Genomic DNA, 26,589 nt, shown 5'->3' with positions numbered 1-26,589 from the left:
AGACTTCGTCTCTGGTCCTCTCCTCCCTTGGCCTCCACGAACATCTTGCTGCTCCGAAACATCCTCTTCGTCGTCTTGCTGCTCTTCTCTCGACCGTGTCTCAAGCTCCGAGCTTTCGTCGACAACGCGTAGCGTAAACAGAGCAGCGTGTGAAAGGGAAGAAAAAGTGAAGAAGGCTGAGAAGGCCGGTGTTGCGGTTACGGTCGCGGATGGTGTTTTTGTGAAGTGGTGCGATAAGTTAGGACTAAACAGAGATTTAACAAACGCTGTCGTTTCGTATGCGTCTCTCGCTTTGGCCGTGGAGAGGAACCCGAGGCCGAGAGCGAGAGCGACGAATAGAATGATCTTAGCGGCGGCGTTTTGGCTCGGGGTCAAGAACACGATGACGTGGACGAGTTTAAAGAAAGTGGAAGATGTGACCGGAGTCGCCGCTGGGATGATACGAGCGGTTGAAAGCAGAATGGCGCGTGCGATGACGCTGCAGCTAAGACGGTGGCGCGTGGATTCGGAGGAAGGATGGGCTGAAAACGACAACGTTTGAACAAAAACATTGACGTGGGTCCTCCCGCATCGCTAAATTTAGGACATAGTGATTAGTTTAAGTTTGTGTTGTGTCTATTTGACTTGTTGAAATTCTTTTTCTATGTTTAAAATGGTCTTAATGAGATGAACCAAAGTGAAATCAAGATGATATAAATTTCTTTAGAGGAGTTTAAACGTTTAAAATCAATTTCTACTTTCTTAATCGAATAGTCATTATCAGGTTCCTGAGTTTCAGATTTATGTTTTGTTTAAACTTAAAAAAATCGTACATATTTCTCGTTTTTATCAAACACCCTAAAACCCTTAATTTGTCGCTTATCCACTTATATACTCGGTTTAGATAACTAAACCAAACCAACCAAACCAAAATCGCAAATTAAAACAAACCCGACGACGAACAAAAAATAAAATTAACAAAAAATATAAAGTAAATAATTTTAATAAGTAAAAACTATCTATAAAAGTAATTAGGTAGATCGAGGTGTCCAATATGATATTTAGTGTAAAAGGTGTGACTCTGCGGTTGAGACTATTAATCAAGTTTTCTTTGAATACTTTTGCTCGTTTGAAGTTTGGAGTTTATTTCCGACTCCGGTCTCGTTAGAGGGTTTTCCATATGAGTCGGTATACTCGAATTTGGATTTTGTTTTCTAGTGGGATGCCTCAACATGGTGATCCTTATCAACTTCTTCAATTACCATGAATTTATGGACAATGTGGAATACCATAAATAAAAAAGTCTTTCAAGGTTTAGAGATCGAGACGAATGATATAATTACTCAGGCTTTGGACGATAAGTTAACTTGGGAAGAGGCGCTCTCTTTTACGGCGGTCATGTCAGCTTCATCTCCGTCTTCGGATGTCCAGCTTTCTTCACCTCGTTATCAGATCGATGGTTCTTGGAAAGCAACCAATATGCATTCAGGATTGGGCTGGTGGTGTTGCATTGGTGAGGAGCGAACCTTGTTGTTGGGGGCCAAGTGTCTAAGACGGGGCCCCTCCCCCTGCATTCGGAGTTAGAAGCGTTGTTGTGGACTATGGAGCGGATACATGTTGCAGGGATCGCTTGTCAATATTTCGAGACTGATTGTGCTGAGTTACTCACTATGGTGCAGTCCCTTGAAGATTGGCCGTCCTTCTCCAACATGCTTGATGAGTTTAACTCCCTAGAGTTCTTCCCATTATTCTCCATCTCTTATATCCCACATGCGTCATATACGAAGGCGAATTGTCTTGCTTGTGTTTCGCGTTCTCTTATCTCTGAAGTTTCTTTTGTAAATTCTTTTCTTCCGGCTTGGGCAACTAACCAATAAATTTTCTTTTAATTTATTGTTTGTTTGAAAAAAAAAAGTAAATAGATACATTTTCAGTTAAATAAAATAGTTGCAGATGAGTTCAAAGTTATTAAAACAAAATTAAATTTATCAAAAAATATATAATTAATTCTTTTTGTAAGTAAAAACAAAGTATAAAAGTAAAGAGATAAACTATTAGTTATAGAAAATAATTGTTTTTTTTTTTTGCTATAATATACTAATGCATATCCATTTAAAAATCTACTATCTACATTACCACTAATAGTGTATTTGTACACACAAATATATTTTACTGTTAAAATATACTCTTTAGTCTTTACTACTACCAACAAATTGTCTTTATGAACACATTAAATAACTTATTATATGTTTCTTTACTTTAATATTTTTATAGTTACAAAAACGTATATGTTAATCTTACATACTCCTATCTTATTATTACTTCAACAATCTTTTTTTTTGTGTAAAGGTGAGTATTTACATTTTTTAGAAACAGTAATTAATTGTATAACTTTCACAATCAATTTTTTCTTATATAAAAGATAATATTTTTTCTTGTAAAATTAGCAACTTAAAATTAAAATAAGTAAAAAATATTATAATTTTGAATTTTATGATATATATATAATTTCCTTATAATAATTTTTTCTAAATTTTAAAACTGTATAAATATTTTACATAAAATTAGGTTTTCTTTTATCTATTTTACTTTTATATAAAACATTTTTTATGGTAGGTTTTGAAATTTTATATTTTTATTTTTTATAATTTTAATAAATTTAAAATTGACATGTGTCAATATCTGAATGATACAATTGACACATGTCACGATCTTGTTAATTAGTAATTTTGACATCAAACTTTATATAATAAGATATATATATATATTATTATTATCTCACAAAAAAAATTATAAATTCAAAATAAATATATTTATCTTGTTAAAATTCATTATTATAAACAACAACAACAACAACAAATAAAAAAGAGTAAAATGGAGAGTAGTCCTAATTCCTAAAGTAATTATAATTTCTGTAATCTTTATCTTTTACCACAAAAAAAAAAAAGTAATAGAAGAATAAAAAGAAAAACCCTTATTTGTGGTTTTTACAAACCCTACTCTGGAAAAGTCCTAATTCCATAAAGCTGTGTACTTTCAACAAAGTCGACTAAAGAAAGCATCTGGGGCATACTGAAAGATCGGACTCTTCAAGCTACTACAATCTTATTCTCTCAACTCTTTTGTTGAATCCCACCATGGAAGCTCTCTTTACTTCAACACACATCACCAATTTACAGACAAGGCCTCTCCTCAAATCTACGCTCCCCACTTCTTCCCAGTCATCTTCGTGTTGGTTTTGTAATTCGCTACCAAAAAAGCAATTCACGAACCTGAGAATCACCAATGGATCAAGTCACGGGCTTCGTGTACAAGCTCTCTTACGTAACGAGACACCAAGTGAAGGCGAAGATAATAATATCGCTGAGAGTAGTGGGTTTGGTGTTTTTCCTGAGGATGTTTTCTCTTTATCACAGGTACTTCTACTCTCTTTTGTCTTGTGATGAAACAATTCAACGAAAGTTATAATCTTTTTGTTGTGGGTATGTAAAAATTCAGCAAAAGGTTACAATTTTCAATTTTGTAACAGAGTTTGTGTAGAATCGAATCTTAGATGAGTGGAAAGATGAGTTTGAAGGAGATAGTTTAATGGATGGTTTGCTTTGGCATAAAGTATTAATAGATTGTAATGTTGTGTGAAGGAAAATCTCAATGGTGAAACTTGTCATAGTGTAATCGATGTGGAGGCATCTCTTGCTCATTCTCAGGGTGGTGGAGGAAATCGTGCCGGGCTTTTTAGAACTCCAATATCTGGTGGAGTTCAAAACGCTACATCAGCTCATGCGTTACCTCGGCCTGCTTTAGCTGTACGGAACTTGTTGGAACAGGTAAAAGGGTTTGTCTTTTAGATTGTTATATCTCTTCTCTATCTGTTTGGTCTTAACGTCTTTTTGTGGGTATGATTCAAGGCTAGGTTTGCTCATCTATGCACAGTCATGTCCAAAATGCACCACCGTAGGGAAGGGTACCCATTTGGCTCATTGGTTGATTTTGCACCTGATCGGATGGGGCGTAAGTTGCTTAGCCTTTCTATCTTTTTTGACTGCTTCTACTGTCTGCTTTTGTTGCACGCTCAGTTTTTCTTCAGAATACTGGTTTAATGATTTACTAGTGGACAATTAGTTCCTAAGTCTCTAACTCCCACTGTAGAAACTTTAACTTGATTTGGATTTTGTGGGGACGAATAGTAGGAACTGTGCTCAATATTGTTTTCCTTAAATCTCATTAAAGATGTAGGATTGGTTTTGGGTCTGGATAGTATTGAAGGCAATGCTGAATTTTATAATGGTACAATTACTGTCTTGAGTTTGTTGGCTGAGATATGATAGATGCTCATTTCTTGGATGGCTTCTACTTTTTGTTATCAGATCCAATATTTTTATTTTCACCGCTGGCCATCCACACACGAAATCTGTTGGCTGAACCTAGATGCAGTCTCGTTGTCCAGGTAACATTTGGCTATTGTGTTTTTAACCAAGCAAAAGGTTTTCCCTTTTTGTTCTGTAACCGGGGATTTATGTGGCAGATACCTGGATGGAGTGGCTTATCGAATGCAAGAGTGACATTATTTGGTGATGTGTACCCATTGTCAGAAGATGAACAGGTAGGTGTCTAGATACTCTTTTCTATTTCACTTCATGAACAGGTAGGTGTCTGTGCATGAATCTATCTGAGTAAAGAGTTGTAATATCTCTGGTTGTGGCTTGGTAGGAATGGGCTCATAAGCAATATATTGCAAAGCACCAGCACGGGCCTTCCGAGCAGTGGGGAAACTTTCACTATTTTAGAATGCAGAACATAAGGTCTGTTACAAAACTTGTGCCTTCTAAACTGGGATGATTGTTTATTTCCTGTTACTTATCCACTCCATTCTCAATGTGACAATTGGCAGTGATATATATTTCATTGGAGGCTTTGGCACGGTGGCTTGGGTTGATGTCAAAGAGTATGAAGCTCTACAGCCAGATAAGATAGCTGTTGATGGTGGTGAGGGGAACCTCAAGGTACGTTATTTCAGATCCCTTTTGGTCGCCTTCTGAGACTCCAACAACTTGTCCCCCATTCTAGGCCTTTTGCAAACTGGAATGATTTGAGTGTGGTCTAACGTACTTTCCCTATAACTTCTGATAGGAACTAAATGCCATCTTCTCGAAACCGCTTAGAGAGCTACTGTCTACTGAATCAGAGGTGGATGACGCTGCTCTCATTTCGATAGATAGCAAAGGAATAGATGTAAGAGTTCGTCAAGGTGCTCAGGTAAAAATAACATTGTAATAAAACAGTTCTGTCCAGTTGATGCTGGTCATGCATAGTGCTTCTCAGCTGTATCTTTTTGTGTTGAATTTGTATGTTTGTTTGTTTTTGGCAGTTCAACATACAAAGGCTAGCATTTGAGGAAGGTCATGGTGTTGAGACGCTAGAAGAAGCTAAATCTGCACTATGGAAAGTGATGGAGAAGGTGAAGCTGAATTTGCAGAAATGACAAAGCCCCTTTTTCTCTCTATACGGGTCTTATAAATAAGTAGGACCAATAAAATGTTTGTTTGGTTCCTCTTTTCCTCATTTTGACTTAGCTGAAATTTTGTAGTTTTTTATGTTTTGGCCTCCTTTTTGTAGAAAAGGAAAAAAAACAAAATTGGGGGTTAACGTCTTAACGAACGACAATTTGGAAATATGGTGTTGAATGAAATCAGAGTTTTCCAATAAATATTTTGGGCGTTAGTTACTAAAAGCCAATTAATATTTTGGGTGTTTAATGCCTCAGCACCACCTTGGTTGGGACATACATTGTTCTACATACGAGAAAAATTAGTTGGCATTCAAAAAAAGAATTTTAATTGTTAAAGCATAAATTAGTGGGACAGTCATAATCACACACTAGCCTCTTCACAGAAACGAACACTAGATACCTTATCGTATTTGAACCAAAGTTGGAACATAAGTGAGAAAAAATGGGCATTTAGAATCTGCACCATGGTGAACCACTTGTATGATGAATATATCCTCTCCTACAATGTGTAACACGCTTTTGGACCTGGCTTCGTAGCGATACACGAAAACGTTCTTCTCATGGTCATCCAAGACTGTCATCACATCAATTCGTAAGTAAAAACGATGGGACTTGCTCCATGACACGGCTCCGGTACTCTGATCAATCTGAGTTGCTATCCATACCTCAGAGCCATAAGTTGAAAACATACAAAGTTGTTGCTCTTCTCTAGTCACTGATAAAGACACATCATAATAAGAACGGATACCCGTGGGAAGAGACAGTCTTCGAAATCTGTCAGCTGAAAAATCAAAACATATTAAGAACTTATCAAACGGTGGTCCGTATTCATTAGTAGCAAGCCAGTAAGTATTTCCTTTCACAGACAAGCCACGCCTCCGACTCCCAACACTTGGTATGTACCAGCCTTCAGTCTCACCAACAAACCGCCACGATTTATAGGTAAAGTCATAGACTTGGTACTCAGTTCGCACTGGGATATGGTCTTCATGTCGCTGCATCCTCAAGATTTTGTAACATAAGGATCTGTGATCGTAGCCTAGAGCATAGAAGTCTGATTCCTTGTAGGAATCTAGGGGTTGGATCCACCTTGTTTCACCTAAACATGGATTCCAAACGACCAGTCTATTGTCTTTGGTGCTGCATAGCAATAAGCCGTCGTAGTGAAAGACGTCACGTATATCAACTTCTTCTGAAGAGTTAGGATCTTTTAGGCTGAACTGACATGTTATCTTTACAGATAAATCAACCTCTTCAATTCCATGGAGACTGACGTTCATTATATAAAGCTTATAATCAATCAACATGATAACCAAAGACGTTTTTGGAGCATAAACAGAGTGCTTCTTAGCAAGTCTCTCATCATCCTTAACTAGAGCGTTCCATCCTTTGGATGTAGATCGTAATCGTGTCAGAGATATAGCTGGAACCCTAGAGAGTATCTCCACTACCATATCCTCTGGAAGATGATTAACTGTGTTTCTCTTCTTCATCATCTTTACTGTTTTCAGAAATTAGGGTTGCAAGAAACAGAGTTTTGAGACCAAGTCTTAGGTTTGAGGGAGAGTTTTTTTCTCATAATTTATGTTTTTCAAAGTGTCATGACATCCACATGATTCTAATGTGGGCTTCGGCCCAGATCATGTTTGCTTTAACGCCAAGTCTTATGTTTGAGGGAGAGTTTTTTATGGTGGTGCTTTGTTCTTAGCCTATAGCGACCTAGACCATTCCTGAATTAAAGTGGCTCGAGTTAAGAAGCTAACACAAATTGTTGTCCTGTCTTGCTAGTTTAAGACCTCTGATCTATAGTTTTTTGATGATGCAGGCTTAAATTTTTCTGTTTTCTTTATAAAAGAGCAGGTGTTTTCGTACACTTAAAAAAAAAAGACAGATAAGTAACTATATTGTTCATGAACTCATGATTAAAACATGTTTTGTAGTCATAACCAAAGATGTGTTGTAACTCGAACTTGCTACAAAACCTGTGTTTTCAGTTGTGTTCTGTGTAGTGGCTGAGCTAGTCGAGCTTAAAAAAATGCAGAATGAACTTTCAATGTAGGAAAACATGAAATGGATTTTACTGAATAACCTATTAGCTAGTGAGGTTTAAAAAATTCAGTCCATCGGTTTTTACCATAGCGTCTAAATAACTGAACGATTTCGCCAAAGAGAACCGTCTTGGTGGTTTCAGAATGCTTCTCTGTGATGCCTACAGCTATGCTTCGTTTATCAAGAGAGATACCTTGTTGGATTTGAGCCAAACCTGGAACATAAGTGAGGAGACGTGTGGTAGGAGACTTTGCACCATTTTGATCATCCTCGTGTATGTATTTATCCTTTCCCACAATCTGTATAAAGTTTTTGGAGAACACGGAGTTATTACAAGACACTACAACTTTGTTCTCCTGGTCGACCAAGAAACTAGTACTCATCCCAATACAACCCCGAGAATGGCATCGGAGATCGAATTTAGACACTGTTAGGAACTTGCTCCATGAAATATCTCCGGCACTCTCCATCTTTGTCGCTATCCATACCTCAGAGCTCCAAACAGCAAGCAAACAAAGTTGTTGCTCTTCTGATCTAGTCACTGATAAAGCCAGATCAAAATAAGAACGAGGAGCATCCTCGGGAAGAGACAGACTTTGGAATCTCTCCGTTGAAAAATCAAAATTTAGTAAGAAAACACCTAGTTCTCGTCGACAATAAGCAAGCCAGTAAGTACTTCCCTTCACAGATATGCCAAGACTCTGAATCCGTGGTATTGACCAGCTTCCAGTCTCACCAATGTTCTCCCACAATTTGGAGGTAAAGTCATAGACTTGGTACTTAGTTTGAGTTGGGACACGACCAGGATACATCCTCAAGATTTTGTAACAGGAGGATTCGTAATCGTAACCGAGAGCATAGTGGTTGATTCCCTCGTAGCTAAGCATGGGTTGGACGATCCACCTGGTTTCACCTGTACATGGATTCCAAACAACTAGTCTGTTGTCCTTGGTGGTGCATAGCAACAACCCGTTGCAGTGAAAGACGTTACATATATCAACTTCTTTTGAAGAGTTATTAGAAAGAGGTTCTTCTGAAGAGTTTTTAGAAAGAGGATCTTTTAGGCTGATGTGACATGTTACCTTGGCAGATGGAACATTCTTCTTGTCGACTCTATGGAGATCAACGCTCACTAAATAAACCCTAAAATCAATCAACATGATTAACAGAGGAGGCTGCCTTGGAGCATAAGCAGAATGTTTACTAGCAAGTCTCCCATCTTTGACCAGAGCGTTCCATCTTCGGGATGTCAATCTCAATCGTGCCAGAGATACAGCAGGAACCCTAGATAGTATCTCCACTACCAAAGCCTCTTGGAGATGCATTGTGCTCGAAAACGACTGTTTCTAAAAACGATTAGAAAAATACTTAGGTTCAACCTTTATATTCACCCCCTCCTCTCTCAACCAATCAGATTGTTCTATCTAATATTTTATTTAAAAATAAATCAAAATTAAATTAAAAAGCAAAAAAACTTAAGGAAACAAATTCTGTATACTTTTATTTAAGGAAAGTTAAATATTGAATTGGTTTAGATTTTACAATTAAACGAGGTTATATATCGGTTTGGGTTTATAAATGAGAATTAGGGTTTAGATTTTATAATTAAATCAAAATAATGTCGGTTTGGGTTTACAAATGAGGTGGTTAGGGTTTAGATTTTACAATTAGAACAAAATTATATGTCGGTTTGGGTTTACAAATGAGGTGGTTAGGGTTTAGATTTTACAATTAGAACAAAATTATATGTCGGTTTGGGTTTACAAATGAGATGGTTAGGGTTTAGATTTTACAATTAGAACGAAATTATATGTCGGTTTGGGTTTACAAATGAGATGGTTAGGATTTAGATTTTACAATTAGAACGAAATTATATGTCGGTTTGGGTTTTCAAATGAGATGGTTAGAGTTTAGATTTTACAATTAAAACAAAATTATATGTCGCTTTGGGTTTACAAATGAGATGGTTAGGGTTTAGATTTTACAATTAGAATGAAATTATATATCGATTTGAGTTTATAAAAGAACGCTTTAAGTTTTAAATTTTATAATAAAATATACAGATTTTATTTTTATATTTTATAAGGAGATGAATGAATAGGTTCATCCCTATATGGGTGAACCCATTGTCCAAAGGATTGGGTTAAATACTAGTAAACAAGGGAGATGAGAGGGTTTGGACCTAAAACAACATTCGAAATAATTGCTCTGTGTGTGTGCCGCACTGATTCACGTCCTAGATTCAGCTGACTTTGGGCTTCTAGGCCCATGGGACAAGACAACCATAATCTACTCCCATCTTAGAGCCTATCAATTAAATTTACATGCCTCTCTCATGTGTTGTTACAATATGAAAGAAGAAGAAAATAAAGCTCATAAAGGTGTCCAACTTTTAAGATCATTCAAGATGTATTGCAAATGTAAGTCTCGTCACTAGTCTTGGTTTTATATACAAAAGAAACCAGAAATTTTGATTACCAGGGCAAAATTACAGAGGATAAAAACTGGAAATAATTTTAGAAAACAAGTATTTAAAGTAGCAATACATATTATATCATTATGTAATAACATCTCAAGAGTTGGATAACGTAATACATAAATAATTTAGTGCGACCATTATATATCACCAGCTCTGATACTTTTCCATTTTGCCTTACTCCAAGAACATTGTTGGTTGGATTTGAACAAAACTTGGAACATAACTGAGGACAAGTGACCATGTAGTCTCTGCATCATTATGAGCCACTTGTATATATTTACCCCCTCCCACAACGTGTAAGAAGGTGTTGGGGCCCCCACGCATACTGCTACACAATAAAACTTTCTTCTCCTGGTCGACCAAGAAATTCATCCCATTAAAGAAGCGAAAGCGCTGATGGAGATTGGCTAAATCCAATGATAGGAACTTGCTCCATGACGCAGCTACGAGTCTCTCAATCGTTGTTTTGTTCTCCTGATTTACTAGCGTCTTATCAATCTTAGTCGCGATCCATACATCTATATCGTGTACTTTACCGCTTTGAGTAGCTAGCAAACAAAGTTTCTGATCTTCTCTAGTCACTGATAAACTGATAACTTGATGAGAAAGATGATTACCCGGAAGAGACACACTTACAAATCTCTCTGTTGAGAAGTCAAAACTCAATAAGAAATCCTCACGTGTGTTTTTTTGCGTAGAAGCTAGCCAGTAAGTATCTCCCTTCACAGACACGCCACCACGACCATTCCACCGTGGTATAAACCATTCTATAGTCCCACCAACAACCCTCCACGAATTAGAGGTAAAGTCATAGATTTCGAACTCAAGGAAGCTTGGCATCAAGTTATTATGCTGATCCACTCTCAAGATTTTGTACTTGTTGCAGGAGGATTTACCGAGAGCAAAGTAATCGTTTTGCTTGTAGGTATCTCTTGGTTGGATCCACATGGTTTCACGTGAACACGGATTCCATACCACAAGTTTATTACTGTCTTTGGTGGTGCATAGTAACAAGCCTTCGCAGTGAAATACGTTACGTATCTCGACTTCTTCTGAAGAGTTACTAGAAAGAGGATCTCTTAGGCTAAATTGACTTATTACCTTCACCTTGCTGTTGTGAATTCCATGGAGATCGACACTCACTAAACAAACCCTGAAGCCAATCAACATAATAACCTGAGACTGCTTCTTTTCAAGTATATCTTTGATGAGATCGTTCCATCTTTTGGATGCCCATCGTAGTCGTGCCAGAGAAGCCAACGGAGCCCTAGAGAGTATCTCCATTTCCAACTCCTCCGGAAGATACATTTCCACTTGAGATTTCAGTGAAATAATTAGGGTTACATATATATACTTAGAAAACGAGAGAGAAATGAGAGGTTTAAACATTCAAATCGGTTGCTTACCATGAAAGTCCTTTGTTCTTTGCTGCTGCTGCCGCTTCACACGCTTCTTAGATTCAGCCATCATTTGGTATAAGGAGAAGAAGCGTACGGCCTCCAATATCTTAAGATTGGTCTTTAATATTAGAAGAAAAAAGTAACCGACGTGACGTTTCGAAATGTTTGTAAATTTTCAAATTTCAAATATTTAATTGGTCAACTGTTAAATTGGCATTATTTTAATTTTTTTTTCTAATTGATAATAACTGGTCGAAGAGGGGTTATTGATCTTGGAATTGGTTTGGAATGATTCTTTGGCGAAGACGAGAATTCATAAAAGTATGTGTACTCGTCACTGGTCTTTTTGGTTTTATATATATAAAAGAAAACAGAACAGCTATACCAAGACCACTACTAGATAGCTTGTTGGATTTGAACTAAACTAGCAACATAAGTGAGGAGAATTGGGCATCTGAATATATCTCCATCTAATTCATTCTCTTGTCTGATGTATATATCCTCTCCCACAACATGTAAGACGTTTCCCACAATGTATTAGGCGTTGTAGTAGGGTCCAAGTATATATGTTGACAGGCTAAAACTTTCTTCTCATGGAAGATGAACCCTAGATAGGCCGCTTTTTAGAACACTAAGTATACAATTAATTACCTTCACAGACATGCAAAGACTCCACTACCACTCCCCCTAGACATAAAATGGATTCAATCTTGACACACAATCTTGACACCAAAGATGTGTTGGAAAGTTGAAATTTTGATATAACTTGTCTGGTTTAGTTAACAATATACAAATCCCCATCAATAGAGAAGATAGGTAGAATGCAAAATATGAACTTTTCAAAAAGGAGAAGAAAAAAAAAATGAACTTTCAAAGTAAAAAACCCTTGCATGAACTCAAAAACAAACTGAAAAGGTTTGAACATGCAGGCCATCGGGTTTATATAAGCTTTGTATTCAGGTTGAATCTAAAGATCTAGTCAACCAGAACCATCTTCTTGGTTTCAGGATGCCTTTTCCATGAATCATGGACCATGATGCCTCCCAACGGTATTACATTTTCTTGGTTTCGAGTCATATATATATATATATCGTACTGTTCAGATAAAAGTGACAATATATTGCTCGTTTAACATGAGAAAGCCATCCAATCCAAGATTCAAAGACATTATTTTGGGATTCAAATAAGCAAACCAACTTCAACTTGCGCAGGATAAAAAGACAAGCCTCTTCCAAGAAGACTAGATACCTTGTTGGATCTGAACCAAACTTGGAACATAAGTAAGGAGATTGGGTATATCATATCTCCAGTATATTTATACACTTCTAAGATGTACAAATCATCTCCCACAATGTATAAAATGTTGTTGTAGGCCTGTTTACACACGAAAACTTTCTTCTTATAGTCGGCCGAGACAGTTAAACGAATATGAGAGTGAAAACGACGGAACTTGGACCACGACATGGCTCCGGTACTCTCCACCTTGGTTGCTATCCATACATCTGATTTGTTTCTCTCATCAGAGTCAAAGCTAGCAAACATACGAAATTGTTGCTCTTCTTTAGTCATCGATAAAGCCACATAAAGATAAGAATGTTTAGCATCCGAAGGAAGAGAGAGACTTTGGAATCTCTCGCTTGAAAAATCAAAACTTAGTAAGAAATAACGATCATGTGGTGGCCTGTCTTTACCAAGAGCAAGCCAGTAAGTAGTTCCCTTGACATACATGCCACAACTCTGACTCGGTTGTATGACCCAGTCAGTAGTCACACCAACACTGCTCCACTTATTAGAAGCAAGGTCATAGACTTCGGACATGGTGTGCCATCTATCATTGGCTAATCGTTGCATCCTCAAGATTTTGTAACAAGAAGATTTGTCTCCGTAACCGAAAGCATAGTAGTCGAATTCTTTGTATAAATTTCTGGGTTGGATCCACTTCATCTCGCCTAAACACGGGTTCCAAACAAATAGTCTATAGTCCTCGGTAATGCATAGCAATAAGCCGTCGCAGTGATAGGCGTAACGAATATATGCTTCTTTTGAAGTACTAGAAAGAGGGTCTTTGACCTTTTAACTTTGCTGATGGATCAACGTTGTTATTTTTAAGCCCATGGAGATTGATGCTCACTAAATAAACCCTAGACTCAATCAACCCGAGAACCAGAGTGGAGGAGTGCCTTGGAGCATTAGCAAAGTGCTTCTTAGCAAATCTCCCGTCTTTGAACAGAGCATTCCATCTTTTGCATGTTGATCGTAATCGTGCTAGAGCTACCGTAGGAACTCTAGAGAGTATCTCCACTAGCAAATCTTCAGGAAGATATACTGTGCTTCTCATCTTCTTTTGATAGGTCCCAATCATAGTCGTAAGAACACTAAGACACAAGATAATTTATTTAATGGGTAGTTTGAACTACTCTTTTCTAATATTTCTTTTGGTTTATATAGAAGAGGACTATTGAGTCCTAGGGGGATAAGGATAACACCAAGACAGAAAAAAGAATATCCAAAGCAACTTAAAATTGAAAAACAAAACACCAAAGCCTAACGAACTCCACCGGCCTCCTAACTCGTATGGACCTATCTCGTCGTTTGAGTCCATCAAACTTGGGATCGAAGGTTCTTTTAGACCTAAAACTTATAGTCTCGCACCAAAACGAGTGTCGTTTCCTACAGATTTTGTAACAAGAAATAATTCATCCTCGTGACCTAAATCAAGGAGAGGATATTCATCATCGGGTTGTGGGTCAAAACGGGTTCTCGGGCCGAGGAACTTTCTAACTGGGCCAAGCTTGAGCCAAGTCAAACTTAAGCAACACGAATGAGTTGTTGAAGCAGTAATGGAAAAAAAAAGAAGGAAGAAGTACAGAAACAGAGTATTTGGGAAGAAATAATTGGGATTTCATTCTTCCTCTCCTTTTTCATCCATGCTTCCTTGTTCGTAGAAATGTATCAGCAATTTCCTCTTTTGTCGAAGATACGTAGTTTCAAAACCTTTTAATTTGCAGAAAGTAAATCATTCAAGATATATCACAAAAAGTATGTGTCGTCACTGGTCTCTTTTTGGTTTTATTTATATAAAAGAAAACAGAATAGCTAGCTAGCCCTCTTCCTAAGACCATGCACTACATGTTGTTAAATATCAATACATGGATAGAGAACGAACATAAATTAATATGACAATAATATATCTATCTAGCAAAATGTTCCAAGACCTACTCCTAGATTCTAGATAGCTTGTTGGATTTGAACCAAACTAGGAACATAAGTGAAGAGAAATGGGCATCTGATTTCTCCATATACATTCACTCGTCTGATGTGTATATCCTCTCCCACAATGTGTAAGACGTTTCCCACAATGTCTATACTGTGGTAGGGTCCAAGTATATGTTCACACACTAAAACTTTCTTCTCATGGTCGGCCGAGACAGTTATATAAATCTTAGAGTGAAAACGATGGGACTTGGTCCATGATACGGTTCCCGTACCCTCCATCTTAGTTGATATCCATACATCTGAGAAGAACCCCTCATCATTAGCAAAGTCACAAGTAGAAAACATACAAAGTTGTTGCTCTTCTCTAGTCACTGATAAAACCACATGTTTCCCACGGGGAATATTAGCATCCGCCGGAAAAAAACAGACTTTGAAATCTCTCTCTTGAAAAATCAAAACTTACTAAGAAACGATCATCCAATCGACCATACGCAAGCCAGTAAGTAGTTCCCTTGACATATATGCCACGACTATGAATCGGTAGTATGTACCAGTCGGTAGTAGTACTCACACCAACACTGCTCCACGAATTAGAAGCAAAGTCATAGACTTCGGACAAAGTGTGCCGCCATTGGTAATCAACAAATCGACGATGCATCCTCAAGATTTTGTAACAGGAGGATATATTATCGTAACCGAGAGCATAGCAGTCATATTCATCGTAGGAATGTCTAGGTTGGATCCACCTGGTTGCCCCTGAACATGGATTCCAAACAACCAATCTGTTGTCTGTGGTGCTGCATAGCAATAAGCCATCGCAGTGAAAGGCGTTACGTATATCAACGTCTTTTGAAAGAGGGTCTTTTAGGCTGAATTGACCTGTTAGCTTTGCAGATGGGGCAACGTTGTTACTGTCAAAAATCCATGGAGATCAACGCTCACTAAATAAACCCTAAAATCAATCAACATGATAAACAGAGGAGGCTGCCTTGGAGCATAAGCAGAGTGCTTCTTAGCAAGTACTCTCCCATTTTTAAATCAAAGCGTTCCATCCTTTGGATATAGATCGTAATCGTGCCAGAGATACAGCAGGAACCCTATAGAGTATCTCCACTACCAAATCCTCAGGGAGATGCATTGTGCTCGAAAACAACTGTTTGTAAAATGATTAGGGTTGAATAGTAAATAAATTTTATTATCAGGACTGTGAAGAGAAAAACTGGAAATAATTTGGAAAACAATTATATAAATTAGAAATAGTTATATTACCCTGTTTCAGAAATCGGCCGATTACACGGTGTGGAGTGGCTAGACAATAAGGAGCCGCCGCGATTCGATTTTGATATGAGTTTTTACCAAAATATGATGTTAAGTGTGGGATCTACTATGTCATATCCAATTGAAAATATGATAAAATTTGTATAAATTGAGTTCACGATATCTCGGTAAACAAATCCATAGAAGTTATAAAACCGTAGAAGCTTAGATAGTTCATATAAATTAGTGTTATCATTCTAAATCAGTGGCTCTGGTTCTCTTCCCCTTTGCCTACTCCAAAGAAACTTGTTGGTTTGAACATAACTGACGACAAGTGAGCATCTAGATTCTGCATCATTTATGACTCTCTCCACTCTAAAATCAAAAACTTAATAAGAAATCATCACTTGGGTTGTCTTGACTACAACTACAAGCAAGCCAGTAAGTATGAACCAATCTATAGTTTCACCATTAACATCCCTCCATGAATTAGAGGTTAAGTAATCTCTAAAGCAGAGTGTTTTCAGATAGAAAAGAGAGTTTTTTGGACCTAAAAAATTTTCCTCATTCATAATTCTCACACCATAACGGGTGTCGTTTCTAAAGATTTTGTTTACAATATACAAATGCAAGATAAGATACAACAACTGTTTGTGTAGTGGGATAAATTATGCTCAAATAAAATACTAACTTAAAAAAAGAATGCTGTGACGACTTTGCATAACAAAATGGAGATTTGATTCTTTGTCTCTTCATGGATTCAGTATCAGTTTGGTTCTCCACATCTCTGCAATCACCTTACGCGGTGCAGGATCATCTGGTCCTTTGTCTCGTTGCCCCGAGGTGAAGTATAAATGCCCGTCCCAATACCCAACCAGCGTAGTCTTCACACGGTATGGCAACTTTCCAATCACGTACCATTTCTGCAGAGAACATAATTCCAGCAACTATTTACACTTTTTAATAGGATAGAGAGGTTTTAAGCATGAAGGAGTCACTGGGTTTTTTACCATTGTATTCAGGTTGAACTGGAAGATTTCACCAACAAGGACCATCTTTTTGGTTTCAGGATGCTTCTCTGTGGTGCCTCCAACGATTACAATGGAGTTGTTAACCACTTTCCAAGCAAATTCAATATGGGAATCCGGTTTTGGCATTGATGGCATAACTTTCCACTTCATTTCCTCATCCAGCATGTAGACGTCACTGAATACAACCTAAAACCACCAAGGTGAAAAAAGGACACATGATGTTCATAAATTGCAACACTTGAGGAACTGCAACAATGAAAGAGGGACTCATTGATATTTAATCAAACAGGTAGTCTATTGGATACCTCCATACGGCGTGAGCATTTGAAGATGGGGGATCCTGGTTTAGCCATGAAATCACCTTCTTGACCTCCAATGACAAAAAGCCGGTCATGCACTACTACGCATGCTCTACAGTCACACAAGAACAGTCAAAACTCAAATTAAAACGGAGGAAGGTGTATGAAGTAGCTATTATAAGGATTAATTACGACAGACTTCAACAGAGAACCTGTGAGGTCCTCCACGAGGGATTGGAATTTCACTTCTCCACTCCTTTTCCAATGCTTTCCCATCTTTTACCGCAATACTCCAGTGTTCAAGCCCTGGTGTATGCCGATTCTCCTTGCTTCCACCCATCACGTGGAGTCTACCTCTCCAAAGCTGAGTAGCTGGAGCATACCTGAATGTAAAAAAACTTTGTCACTCAGTTCCTCTCAATCATTTAGCATCACAGAAGATCTTTAAGCAGCAAAATGATATCAAAACGAGCTAAACCGCCATTTCTCAAACCCCAACATCATCTGTAGGAATGGTATGAAATCATCCTTACCTAGGAACTGGTAAAGGAACGAAGTCACTCCACGAATTAGTATCAGTGTCAAGCACAAATGTCTTAGCTGTAGGTCCTCTACATTGAGGACCATATTGACCAGTGACAATGTAGATGTATCTACCATCCGTTACCATCCCTAAATGTGAATGTGCCATCTCTTTTGGCATATCAAATCTTCCTCCCCATGTGTTATCTACGAAATTGTATATATCAACATGGGAATGTACCTGAATACCGAAGACACATAAAAACACAGCTTATCATTGGTCAGAAACCACCAAATACTACTGATCAAAGATCTCTTATTTTTTTGTTCTTTAAAGAAGGATATATAAAGAGGCTTACAATATCAATGGTGCCGTATCCAGCAAACACATATAGAAAATTCCTAATCTGAATAGCAGCTCCATCTAGACGAGGCACAGGAGCAGCTGCCATCTTCTCCCATTTAAGTTCAGGAGCAGCTAAATCTTGAAACGTTGCAGAAAGCTTTCTTTCCCTAACTTTATCGTTCTTCTTCTTCTCAGTATTGCTTCCCTGAAAAAGCACCAAAAGCAGACGCAAGAAGTGAGTATCTGAGCTTTTATCTTTTGTTTTGAGATCCAATTACATGAAGTTTACATCAACAAAGAGACAACATTGAAACCATTTACATTGGAATTAGGAGGAAGTTGGCCGATCACGGTGGTAAAAGAGGAGGGAAGAGACATCCCAACGGAGGAGAAACGATGAGAAGAAGCCCAAAGGAAGTCTCCAACAAGTCCGGCAGCTAAAAGAGCGAGGCATGAAACTAACACTAACCTCCCACAATTCTGTTTCCCAGCTTGCCTCGCCATATATTCTCTCTGCTTCTCTGTCTCTCTCTCTTTAAATTGGCATCTATCTCCCTTTGAGGGTTTCACAAACTTCAAGCAAAGGTTTAACCTTTTGGTTTTAAAAACACACAGATTTTGGTGTTTGGAGGTTGCAGAGGTGACGGATCTTGATCCCCGAGACCAGACGACGACGATGCAGAGGGTAAAGCCGTGTTTTTTTCTCTTCTCTCTCGTTATATATTTTATTTTCCTTATTTAAATAAACATTTCTAATGTTTGTGAAAAAACAAAAAAAAACAAAAACATTCAGGTTTTAAACGCAAACGCAAACGCAAATTCCGAGCTCTGTGTTTCTCCCTACTTTATCGCCGCCGGCTTCTATTGTCTCTCTGTTTATCAGAATTGATTCCGTCGCGCTCCGGCTTTAGCTTATTTGGTCAAAGGTTTTGGCTTTCTTCCCTTCTCACATGTTCGATTGTGTTAGTTGTAGTTACACACGTTTCGCTTATATGTTATCTGCTCTTCTTCCTTACTAGAGTTTATTTTAGACTATAATCCTGACTATATAGGTTCCGTTTTGAATCCTTCCTATCTTCTTGTTTTGCCTTTGTGGCTGGCTGGCTGGCTGCTACTGAAATGGAATTCAAACTCGTATAAATTTTTAAGATTTTGTGGTTTTTCTGGTGCAGGGGTTTAAGTGTCTGTTTCTGGAATGGCTCAGTGTGTGAGGTCAACTCTAAATCCTTTGAGAACACCCCACAGCGTGACTAGGACAGTGTCTGTTAAAAACCCAGCTTTTGCATCAGTCTCGTTCCTTAGAACATCACCGGAGTTCAAGAAATACCCAAAACCCTGTTCATTGGTTATGTCTTGCCAGGGGAAGGCCCAAACCCAGCAGGAGGAACGACCACAACTCTCTCTTGACGATTTAGTCACGAGTAACCGGAAAGGAGAGGTTCTTGGCACAATCAAAGACTCGCTTTCTAATTGTCTCTCTGAGACGAATCTTCTAGCGTCTGTTCCTGGTCTGAAATCTAGAATCAGGGGAAAGGTTAGCAATGTTTCCTTTTTGTTTCGTATCTTTCTGAAAAGACCAAGTGCTAGACCAACACAATTGTCGATTTTAGAATTGAGAACTGATCAAGATATTGATATTGCAGGTCAGAGATATTTATGATGCTGGTGATTATCTGGTTCTTATTACAACAGATAGGTTGAGTGCATTCGACAGAAATCTTGCTTCAATTCCCTTCAAAGGCCAGGTTTGTGTTCTATATTCAAAGCTTTACAGTGTTGCTGAATAATGGATCAAACTGCAACGAATAATAAGTTTGTGTGTGTGCTTAACTTTCAGGTTCTTAACGAGACAAGTTTGTGGTGGTTCAATAACACACAGCATATAACTCCAAATGCAATTGTTTCATCTCCTGACAGAAATGTTGTTATCGCAAAGAAGTGCTCGGTTTTTCCCATAGAGTTTGTGGGTTAGTGTGTGTTGGATCTAGATATAGAGTACCTTGTCAGACACTTCCCTATGCAGCCTCTATTTGCTTTAGTTCTAAGATGTTCTCTTATGTTTGTTATTTGTAGTGAGAGGATATGTGACTGGAAGTACTGACACGTCTCTATGGACGGTGTACAATAAAGGTGTTCGGAACTATTGTGGGAATGAGCTCTCAGATGGTACAGTTTCTTTTATTGCCATTTACTAGTTGTCTTCTTCTTTAAGTGCATCTTAGAAGATCATCATTAACATGCTGATTACTAAATTATGCAGGATTAGTAAAAAACCAAAAGCTTCCAGCTAATATACTTACACCGACAACTAAGGCTGCGGATCATGATGTGCCCATCTCTCCAAATGAGGTCTAATAACCTGTTACAGTAAATAAATGTGGAAACCACAAGATACGTTTTTTGAGTCATTAGGTTGCTCTTTCTGTGATCTGCTTAGCTGTAAGACAAGAAGAATATATAAGCCACAATTGTGTAGTTCTGTGTTTTTCTAATTCTTCAGATGATTCTTGCAGATAGTTGAAGGTGGATTCATGACTCAAGCCGAATTTGATGAAGCAAGTAGGAAAGCTTTGAGCTTGTTTGAGTTTGGGCAGGTTAGTTACAACTCCTCCATCGAAAGCCATAGACTATAGTGACTTCATAATCTCTAAATTGCAGACCACAAGAAATCAGTTTCTTGATATATTTTGCTGGCTTCAATATTGAATTGTTGTGCTTTGTTGGAAGGTCTAATAGATTTTAATTATATCATGCTTGCTTCAGCGTGTTGCCAAGGAACATGGACTGATACTGGTAGACACAAAGTACGAGTTTGGAAGAAGTAGTGATGGCTCAATCTTATTGATTGATGAGGTCTGTTATCTTTTCTCTTTATTTCCATGTCTGTCTCTCTTTGAATACATAGTTGAACACATATCTGCACAACTGCCAAAATCACTGATTAGAATCATCATCCACTTGTACACATTGTGCATAGATTCATACACCCGATTCCAGCAGATACTGGCTTGCAGGTTCATATGAAGAGCGCTTCCAAAAAGGCCTGGAGCCTGAAAATGTTGATAAGGTTAGTAATTTTGCCTGTTATTGCCCTCATTCAGGTTACATTGGGTTGTAGTACTTTGTTCACTCACATGTTCTCTGTTTTTTAATCCAAATAGGAGTTCCTAAGATTATGGTTCAAAGAGAACTCCAATCCGTACGAGGACGAGGTATTGCTTACATCTTCACAATGTAATTTTCATTTTTCCTACTCTATCTAAGAACCCCTGCTAAAATTCTTGGTGTCTCGATCATCGGTAATTTTCAGGTCCTGCCTGCTGCTCCAGCAGAACTCGTGACTGAATTAGCTTGGCGGTATGTATTTTGATCTGAAATATTTTACTAGAGGATTGTTCTGTTACATGTTTTCGATATAGAAAGAAACATTGTATGTGTACATGATTTAGGCTCTGTAAGATCAGACATTCGCTGAACTACATTAGTTTTCGCTAGTAGTTTTGGTATTAAAAAAAAAAAAAAAACTGATGCGAGAAGCCGTGATGATGGCAGGTACATCTTCTTGTATGAAACTATCACTGGATCAAGAATTGACATTGTTCCGACTCAGGTATGATCCCGCTCAATCCCAAAATCTCTACTGTATCAGCCACGTTTAATCGGAGTTTCAAGCGTATTGATCTATAGCTTTGTTTACAGGAACCGATACATGACCGAATCTCAAGAAACACAAGCCAAGCACTTTCATCTCTCCGTCAACTTTGATCTTTTGATGTAACTTTTAGCCAAGGAGGCAGAGAGCATAGGTCTGTTTCTTGTTGCATTCCTGTGACCGATTGTTGTCGTAATTGATTTTGAATTGAAGACAGCTTAAGTTCAAAGAGCAGTCTTACAAATGAATAAAATTAATTGACCGGGTAAGAACCCAAACACTAAAAGAGTCTATTTGCTTTCATTCTTGACATAAGGCTTGGTAGGTAATTTAGAATATATATAGTTGTATTAACGAAGAAAAGATACGAACAAAGACAAAGACAAAGACATTCATCTATATTGACAACTGATGTTCAGAACCAGGATTGTAACACAGTAGAAAGGTAACAATTATCGATGAACAGACGAAAAACTTAAAACTTGAAGGTTTTAGTCACTATATAGTTCTGCCTATCAATGCTTTGTCGAGGTTAGTACTTAGCTGTAATTTCTATTGCATATTGGCATTACACAACTGCCTTTTTCCAAATATGTAATATCCTACCCTTCTTTCTGTTCCATATTATAAAACCGGCTTTAGCTTCTACATATAGACAAAATACTTCTACTTGCTTCTTTTATCAGTCTCTACTTTTCTGCAACCAAAGAAATTAAAACCATGTAGTTAATACCAATTTAATTTTAGAGAACCTTCAAGTTGCAGTCTGGCTTAAAATGCCTACCTTTTCATACTTTCTTTCTGCTTCTATCGAACCTGGAAAGTTCCAGGAAGAAGTATTAACAAGTGGTAACAATAGTTATGCGATAATGTGACTGAATCAAGAGAGAGTTTGCACCTACCAATTGCTAGGCTGATTGAAGTGACGAGGCTGCCTTATTTTCTGTAGTAACAGAGAGAGTAGCACAATTCTCTTTCTCAAACTCGGGGTCATGGCTTTCACTGGTCTTCGATGGGGAAGCAAAGAAGCTATCAGGCAGAGCGTTCTCCAGACTTGTCTCTTGCCTTGAGCCAAAATAATAAACGAACAGATAAGACTGGATGTTGTATATCATACAGAAACGACTTAAAGCCCTGAAAATGAGCAGAAACCATTTTTATTATCTTAGTAGCCATACCCGTTGTTGAGATGGTTATTGTAACCACGTTCTTGGCTGATGTTATGATCAGTATTACTCAGAAACGCTCGATTTGCTTCAGACTGAAAATGTCCTGAATCACCATTACCTGCTTAGGGGTTAGATAGGAGGGAGAAAGTGAATAAAAAGCTAGATAAAGCCAAAATTACATGTAGGGTTTAGAATAACCTTCGATGACATCATCACTGGTGTTTTCTGATCGAAATAGCAAGCTTTGATTGCCACGAGGGGCAAAATGAACGGGTGAGCCAATAACAAGACCACGCTGGTGATGGAGAAACGATTCACTGTCCATGTCGGGCAACTGCAGATTCAGAAATCTTTTCCTCTGGTATTCTATTGCTTGTTGCAGGTCAGCTGCCTGCTCAGCTTTTCTCCTCATCATCTCCTGTGTGTTAGAAAACATCCTTGGTGCTGGTAGCAAACAAAACAAGACTGGTCTTAGAAGAAATACCAAACAAAAAAGAAAGAAGAGATTGAGCTCTGATGAAACCATATCCAATCAAGCGTAGGCAAAAGATTCAACTAACCGAGGTGACAATCAAAGAGATCCCTGGAATCCATTCCAGATGGACTTGAACCAGGAGAATAGTTTCCTCTCTCCATCTGCTGCAGCATTTGTTGCTGCTGCCTTCTGCTATTATTTGATAAAAAACGATGATAAGAAACGGAAACACGAAAGAGAAGAAGAATGTGAAGAAGAGACAAAAAAAAACAGACAATGCAGGAGCAGTGGTTTCAACATACTTTTCAAGGATTCTTCCCTTCTCCTTGTATGGTTTAACAAGCACACGTGAGTCACAGATGAAATGAGGATTTCCTCTGGCCAATATGATTCTCACAGTTTCAGAGTGGACAAAAGTGACAAACCCAAACATTCGTTTCTGCTGGTAGGGGATCCTAACATCTTGCACTGGTCCAAAATTGCTACAAGAAAACAAGAAACATGATTAAACAGAGCCCGGCACACGTTAATAGACATCCACCAAACTTTTGATGATGCTAACACATAACAACATTGATTATTTTTTAAAGGATTACCCAAAATAATTGGAGACATCTTCATCAGTGAAGGAGCTGTCAGCTGGAAATGTCAAGTAAATCTGTTTAGATGCAGAGTTAGATTTATCTCCCATTCCCATAAACTCATCCCTTTCATGCCGGCCTGGACTACCATACCAGTAACCCTCTTCCCCAAATTGTCCTGCTCCTGATCTGCATGTACAAAACACCACCAAAAAAAAAAGAAAACTATCAATTTACATATCATATAGGCTAACACAAAGATTTCTTCAAACATACTTCAAACATAACATTGACTAAAGAGCCTAGGAGAAAACCAAAAAAAAAAAACCCAATCATTGGTATGTAAATGAATACCAAAAGTAGTAAAACCATACGAAAAAGACGTTAAGAACCACAATCATATAAGCAATAATTGACATCTCAGAACAAAACATCTAAAAAATCACAAAGATTAAAACTTTTCCATGATCCACCGCAACTTTGGGTTAAATCTGAAGTCTTCACCAACCAAATACACATTCTTGAGAGAAAAGAAACAAAAAAAAAAAAAAAAAAGCTTCATTTCATAGTTACCTGTGCGCATTACGCTGATGCAAGAGCAAACTGAGACCTTTTTCATACGACATTGGAGAACCAGAAGCCGCCAAGTACTGAGCAGCGGCCATTCGCTGCCTCTGAGCCATCTTCATCCTCATCATCTCCTCTTGCTGTCTAGTAACGTAATCCGGCGAGCCAAAACCACCAGGGGAGGAATCAAAATCATCACCCAAACCACCGTGTTGGAACCTGTTGTAACCGCCGCCGCCAAATCCGGGCTCCTCTGAGCCGAAACAAGCATCACTGGCTGAGAAACTCCTCTTATGCAAATGCGCATCTCCACCATTATCAGACGAGAAACCAAACGGATCCACAGATTCGTCCTTGTTCTTGGAAGAAGACTCGTTGAGGAACGACAAGTAGTTCCCTAGTTGATGCTCATCGAGTAAATCGCCGTTTCCAGTAGAGTCACCAGCAGCAGCAGCAGCAACAGCACCAACACCATCTGAAGCAAAAAGAGACGAACTTGCTTGGAAAGGACTCGAAATCATGTTAGGGTTACTTCCGAGAGAACCAGGGGTGGTGTAAGAAGGAGAAAGAGGGTTTCTAGAAAACTCCATAAACCCATTCCCTGATGAAGACTGAGACAAGGAGTGACGGTGGATGTTAATGGGTCTGGAGATAGGGTTCAATGGGGACGAAGCAGAGGAAGAGGAAGATCCATTAGAAGAAGAAGAAAGACCTAAAGCAGATTTAGCTTTGAGACAAACGGACTGTAGGAAAGTGTCGGGTCCAAGAGCCAAACGCATCAAATCTCTATTACCCAAGTCTTGTAAAAGCAAGTAACCAATGATTTTGGATGCGAAATCGGGTTCTAAAGTTCTGATCTTTGTGAAAAGTATCGAAGTAGGATCTCCCGGATCCATTATGGTCACTCTTAAATTTCTCTACTTTTTTTGTTTTCTCTGAGAGAGAAAGAGAGAGAGAGAGATTGAAGAAGGAGAAGAGGCTCTTCTTTTGTGTTTTGTGAAGAGAGAGTAGTAGTGGGTTACTCAAAAACTTGGTTTTTTTTTTATGTAGCGTTTAATGTGATGTTTTTTTTTTTTTTTGGGAGATTTGATTTGAGTATGATTTTGTCTTCTAATGAGGATTTATTTATAAAAGAAAAAAGAAAAAAAAAAAGGAGAAACGAGAAACTACTTTGGTAATGTTGTTCTTTCTTTTCGGGTTCTGTTTTTTGGTGTTTTTGGTGTTATCGGGTTTAGGGTTTTTTTTTTGAGACTAGGAGCGGGATTATAGTTAAAATCGAATTTGTTTTTGGCTAAAAAGATAATTCTTCATTAAGATTTTGTTTAACAATATCTTCTCTTGACCAACCGAGAGGTTATTTACCATTGGATGCATGCATGATTGTTTTGGTTTTTGATAAAGATGCGATGCATGGTTTCTTCTCTAGACACTCTCTCTAGTTATATTTTTTTTCTTGTCAACTGGTTGAATTTTATAGTTTTATGAAAATATGTTGTGACTAAGTGACTTATTTATATATACATAAAAAAGTTTTATACAATTATGTGTTCTAGGTTTTTTTCTATGTTTCTACAAATCTTCATCAATTAATAAGACTTACACGTTACGAAATTACTCAACTTCAACCAGATTTATACGAAATTTAGACAACTAAGTTTAATAAAAAGATGTATTAGTTACATGTCCTAGATTTAATTATCTTTAAACTAACATATTAACTAGTTTGAGATTTAAAATACAAAAAAATTATGAAATATAACTCTTCAAAGATTTTGTGTATCCGGCCCTACACTTTATAGTTTATTGTACATTGATTTTACGTGTCAACGTTTTATTTACTCAATTCGTGAAAATAGAAAATTATTTAAACAATTATAAATACTAGGTCATCTATTACATAATTTATAATTACTAGGTATTACTAGTTATTTTTGATTTATATATTGTGAGTTATGAGATTATTGATTGATTAAATGTAATCAAAATAGGAATTCACAGATCCTTTCTTTTCCAACCAACCACACGGTAATTTATTTTTATTTTGAATAAAATGTACAA

General features: G+C 37.7%; 9 protein-coding genes and 1 pseudogene across 13 annotated transcripts in view; 3 read left to right on the top strand and 7 right to left on the bottom strand.

The window, feature by feature from the left end:
• Positions 1–739, top strand: part of LOC104748386 (B-box zinc finger protein 32-like) — a 1,768-nt gene extending 1,029 nt beyond the window's left edge. The window contains exon 2 of the mRNA XM_010470037.2: positions 3–739. Coding sequence (XP_010468339.1) covers positions 3–541 — 539 coding nt within the window. The 3' untranslated portion in view covers positions 542–739. The remainder of the gene's footprint in view (positions 1–2) is intronic.
• Positions 2,975–5,686, top strand: LOC104746532. Its single transcript, XM_010468034.2, has 9 exons — positions 2,975–3,395; positions 3,621–3,806; positions 3,888–3,990; positions 4,347–4,426; positions 4,505–4,582; positions 4,690–4,781; positions 4,871–4,982; positions 5,110–5,235; positions 5,348–5,686. The coding sequence occupies exons 1-9, from the start codon at positions 3,117–3,119 to the stop codon at positions 5,459–5,461; spliced, it is 1,170 nt and encodes a 389-aa protein (XP_010466336.1). The 5' UTR covers positions 2,975–3,116; the 3' UTR covers positions 5,462–5,686.
• Positions 5,890–6,984, bottom strand: LOC104748385 (putative F-box protein At3g21130). Its single transcript, XM_010470036.1, has one exon. It carries the CDS (start codon positions 6,982–6,984, stop codon positions 5,890–5,892), a length of 1,095 nt encoding a protein of 364 aa, XP_010468338.1.
• Positions 7,585–8,862, bottom strand: LOC104748384 (putative F-box protein At3g21130). The gene has a single exon (XM_010470035.1). It carries the CDS (start codon positions 8,860–8,862, stop codon positions 7,585–7,587), a length of 1,278 nt encoding a protein of 425 aa, XP_010468337.1.
• Positions 10,115–11,500, bottom strand: LOC104746531 (putative F-box protein At4g10190). Its single transcript, XM_010468033.1, has 2 exons — positions 11,423–11,500; positions 10,115–11,329 (listed from the first exon to the last, which is right to left on the bottom strand). Exons 1-2 carry the CDS (start codon positions 11,484–11,486, stop codon positions 10,191–10,193), a joined length of 1,203 nt encoding a protein of 400 aa, XP_010466335.1. The 5' UTR covers positions 11,487–11,500; the 3' UTR covers positions 10,115–10,190.
• Positions 11,813–13,778, bottom strand: LOC109129092 (annotated as a pseudogene).
• On the bottom strand, positions 14,645–15,770 carry LOC109129091 (putative F-box protein At3g21120). Its single transcript, XM_019236708.1, is given in 4 exon segments — positions 14,645–15,055; positions 15,057–15,551; positions 15,554–15,667; positions 15,669–15,770. Coding segments are annotated over 4 exon segments (1,122 nt in total).
• LOC104746530 (kelch repeat-containing protein At3g27220-like) lies at positions 16,436–18,808 on the bottom strand. The gene is made up of 7 exons (XM_010468031.2): positions 18,409–18,808; positions 18,101–18,292; positions 17,753–17,982; positions 17,432–17,602; positions 17,226–17,331; positions 16,900–17,106; positions 16,436–16,812 (listed from the first exon to the last, which is right to left on the bottom strand). The coding sequence occupies exons 1-7, from the start codon at positions 18,589–18,591 to the stop codon at positions 16,642–16,644; spliced, it is 1,260 nt and encodes a 419-aa protein (XP_010466333.1). The 5' UTR covers positions 18,592–18,808; the 3' UTR covers positions 16,436–16,641.
• Positions 18,881–22,042, top strand: LOC104746529 (phosphoribosylaminoimidazole-succinocarboxamide synthase, chloroplastic). The gene is made up of 13 exons (XM_010468030.1): positions 18,881–19,013; positions 19,260–19,621; positions 19,731–19,832; positions 19,925–20,054; positions 20,161–20,253; positions 20,348–20,436; positions 20,601–20,681; positions 20,851–20,940; positions 21,065–21,154; positions 21,249–21,299; positions 21,398–21,444; positions 21,640–21,697; positions 21,787–22,042. Exons 2-13 carry the CDS (start codon positions 19,283–19,285, stop codon positions 21,850–21,852), a joined length of 1,236 nt encoding a protein of 411 aa, XP_010466332.1. The 5' UTR covers positions 18,881–19,013; positions 19,260–19,282; the 3' UTR covers positions 21,853–22,042.
• Positions 22,119–25,590, bottom strand: LOC104746527 (zinc finger CCCH domain-containing protein 55-like). Of its 5 annotated transcripts, none has more exons than XM_010468029.2 (9): positions 24,538–25,590; positions 23,980–24,153; positions 23,686–23,865; positions 23,469–23,572; positions 23,107–23,352; positions 22,918–23,011; positions 22,642–22,804; positions 22,524–22,555; positions 22,119–22,436 (listed from the first exon to the last, which is right to left on the bottom strand). In XM_010468029.2, the coding sequence occupies exons 1-7, from the start codon at positions 25,425–25,427 to the stop codon at positions 22,648–22,650; spliced, it is 1,845 nt and encodes a 614-aa protein (XP_010466331.1). In that variant the 5' UTR covers positions 25,428–25,590; the 3' UTR covers positions 22,119–22,436; positions 22,524–22,555; positions 22,642–22,647. The 5 variants fall into 5 exon arrangements, with proteins under 5 accessions (XP_010466331.1, XP_010466326.1, XP_010466327.1 ...); XM_010468024.2 differs by having other exon boundaries at positions 22,918–23,026; positions 23,469–23,575; positions 24,538–25,589; XM_010468025.2 differs by having other exon boundaries at positions 22,534–22,555; positions 22,918–23,026; positions 23,469–23,575; positions 24,538–25,589.

The sequence above is a fragment of the Camelina sativa genome, chromosome 15 (genome assembly GCF_000633955.1).
Source record: "Camelina sativa cultivar DH55 chromosome 15, Cs, whole genome shotgun sequence".
Classification (NCBI taxonomy): Eukaryota; Viridiplantae; Streptophyta; class Magnoliopsida; order Brassicales; family Brassicaceae; genus Camelina; species Camelina sativa.
The sequence above is the reverse complement of the archived record's forward strand: the minus strand, read 5'-3'. Positions and strand labels throughout refer to the sequence as shown.